The sequence below is a fragment of the Microtus ochrogaster genome, linkage group LG3 (genome assembly GCF_000317375.1).
Source record: "Microtus ochrogaster isolate Prairie Vole_2 linkage group LG3, MicOch1.0, whole genome shotgun sequence".
In the NCBI taxonomy this organism is placed as follows: Eukaryota; Metazoa; Chordata; class Mammalia; order Rodentia; family Cricetidae; genus Microtus; species Microtus ochrogaster.
In genome coordinates, this window is record NC_022029.1 from 13,841,457 (window position 1) to 13,844,476 (window position 3,020).

General features: G+C 37.7%; 1 protein-coding gene across 1 annotated transcript in view; it reads left to right on the forward strand.

Moving 5' to 3' along the window:
* Positions 1-3,020, forward strand: part of Atad2b (ATPase family, AAA domain containing 2B) — a 134,963-nt gene that overhangs the window by 20,792 nt on the left and 111,151 nt on the right. The window contains exon 2 of the mRNA XM_005360570.3: positions 2,826-2,977. Within this exon, the coding sequence (XP_005360627.1) occupies positions 2,826-2,977 (152 nt within the window). The remainder of the gene's footprint in view (positions 1-2,825; positions 2,978-3,020) is intronic.

The following is a 3,020-nucleotide window of genomic DNA, read 5'->3' on the forward strand; positions in this document are numbered from 1 at the left end:
TCTTCTTCTTCTTCTTCTTCTTCTTCTTCTTCTTCTTCTTCTTCTTCTTCTTCTTCTTCTTCTTCTTCTTCTTCTTCTTCTTCTTCTTCTTCTAATTCATGGATACTAAGCACTACCACTGAGCTGCATTCTTAGCTCCTAGTAACTACATTTTCTCTAGTATATTACAGTTATCTTGCTTTGGAAAAACATAAAGATGTATATTTATGAACTGGATAATTTTTGTGCATTTTTTAAATATATAGCATAAAAGGAAATGATTATATTTTCTAAGGGATTGTAATTTCCTTGTTACAGAGTTTCCCTGTTTCCCAGGCTGCCCTTTGAGCAGCTTCCTACCTCAGTCTCCTGTGCCTGGATAAAAATATTCTTAAATATTTTTATATTAGGCATATTGTTGCTGTTATATATGCTTTTGAAATACTTATCTAGAATGACATGATATCTTTTCCATATTTTGTGGTGCTGCAGATCAAACCCAGGGCCATTTTTGTTGTTTAGACTGGATCTCACTTAGCAGAGGAGGCTAACCTTGAACTCCTCCTGGCTCCACCTTCCAAATTCTGGGAGTGAAAGTGTGTGTGTCTAGCTGCTATTGCTCTCCCTGCTTTTTTTGAAAAACAAAATAAAACATATATATGTTACATATGTGTAGGGGGCTTGGACTGAACTCTTGAAATCCTTCTGTTTGAGTTTCCTAGGTTTTGGGATTACAAGTAATGAGGCACCATGCCTGGTTAAATAAATGTATTGATAATAATGGAAGCCAGGTTTAGAATTGTAGAAGAGTAAAAGACAGGATTAAGATGTGGATAGGAATTAGGAGTGTTGGGATAAGCCCATGTCTTTTTATTATTTATATACTGCTTTAGAAATAGATATGTATATATTTGTGCTTCATGTTTGTGGTTCTTTTTTCTGAGAGGGCTCACTAGCTGTGAAATAACAGCATGTGCACTTATTACCTAGTTCTTGGTTTCTTTTTTTTATTTTCCTAAGTAAATACTCATTTATTTTATTATTATTATTATTTATTTATTTATTAAAGATTTCTGTCTTCTCCCCGTCACCGCCTCCCATTTCCCTCCCCCCTCCCCCTAGTTCTTGGTTTCTAAATACCATCTTTTACCAAAAGGAACCAGGGTTCCATACAGAAATGATTATAGGACCAGGAAGGGAAAGTAAAAAATAAATCCTGATAATTCTATAAGAAGTATTCATAATGATGGGGTGTGTCAAAAGATACAGTAATCACTTTTTAAGGGTTCCCATTAGCCAAATGTTACATAATTTAAGCAACAAAATAAGAGTAAAGTGTTATGATTTGCAGTATAGAGAATCTATGAGTCTACACTTGATAGGAATGAGTAAATTAGTGGGAAAGGTGGACATTTTCTCTTAAGGCAGACTGCCAACTAAAAATGTAGAACGAGTGACAAGGGGAGGCACTGTTAGACCAGGTGGTAATGGAACACACCTTTAATCCCAGCACTCAGCAGCAGAGGCAGGCAGATCTCTGTGTTAGAGGCCAGTCTGGTCTACAGAGTGAGCTCCAGGATGGCCAAGGCTGTACAGAGAAAATAATAATAATAATAATAATAATAATAATAATAATAATAATAATAATACCACTGTATAGTGAGGTTTTGGAGGATGTTTGCTTCTGATTCAGGATATTGTTAAGTTTTCAGACGATTATGTAGTAAAAGAGATACGGAAAATGTCAGACACCAGCTTGCCCTGGTGATTATGGTCAAGTGATTGGGGAAGGAGAATTTAGTGTGTACAGCATAAAATTCCTTCTAAAAATGTGTTGCCTCACTCATATTGATTATGAGGAGAATAACCTAGACCCAGACTGAAGGGTTGGCTTAGCAAATGAAAGGTGTTATCTGCCCTTCCCTTTTCCTCCCCCATCTCCATACCCTTCCCCTTTATTTCTTGTGTTTTTTGGAGATAGGGTCTTGCTGTCCTTTAGTTCTAGAACTCAACTGTGTAGTTCTGGCTGTTTTCATATTTGAGTTAATCCTTTTGCTTCAGCCTTGGAGGTAGGATTATAGGTGTGGTTTTTGAAGACAGGGTTTCTCTGTGTAGTCCTGGCTGTCCTGGAATTTATCTGTTGACCAGGCTGGCCTCATCAGAGAGATGAGCCTGCCTCTGCCTCTGCCTCACCTTTGGATTAAAGGTGTGCACCACCATGCCCTGTTAAACTCTGTATTCTTTTTTTTAAGATTTTATTTATTTATTATGTATACAATATTCTGTCTGCATGACAGATGAGGTCTCCAGATCTCATAATAGATGGTTGTGAGCCATCATGTGGTTATTGGGAATTGAACTCAGGACCTCTGGAAGAACAACCAATGTTCTTAACCTCTGAGCCATCCCTCCAGCCCAAACTCTGTATTCTTTTAGTCAAGATTGTTAAAGAGAATTAAAGACAGGCTTTGCCGCAAAGTGAAAGAAGAGGAGATCTGATGTGCAGTGTGCTCCTGGATAGGATCTTGAACTAAGAGGTGTTGTGGAGAAACTTGGTATAATTTGAATGGATTGGCTGTGTTATGATTCCTAAAAGGGAAGGTTCCATGGTAGTAACGTGTCCTTGCTTTAGGATTTGTGTTCTGGAGTACTTAGGCATGTCTGAGGGTTGTCACAGAAATAATTACACACTCCAAGCAGTCATAAGTTTTGTTTTTTTTAAAAAATTTTTACGATTGTTACCAGTCTGGTTAAAATTATCTCCATATAAATTAAAACAAAAAACACTCTCCAAGAATGTTAACCTTGGTAGGAATAATAAATACATTTTTATTGCTGCGTTTCAGAAAACTGAAGTTGATGGTAGCTTAAGCGATAGCCACGTATCCCCTCCAGCCAAACGCACTTTGAAACAGCCGGATTCTGTTTGCAAAGACAAATCAAAATCGCGAAGTACTGGTCAGCGAGAGGAATGGAATATACCAACTGGTCAGGCCAGGTGAGAAGGGAGAATTCATTTCTTTCTCCCTCCCCTCCCCTCC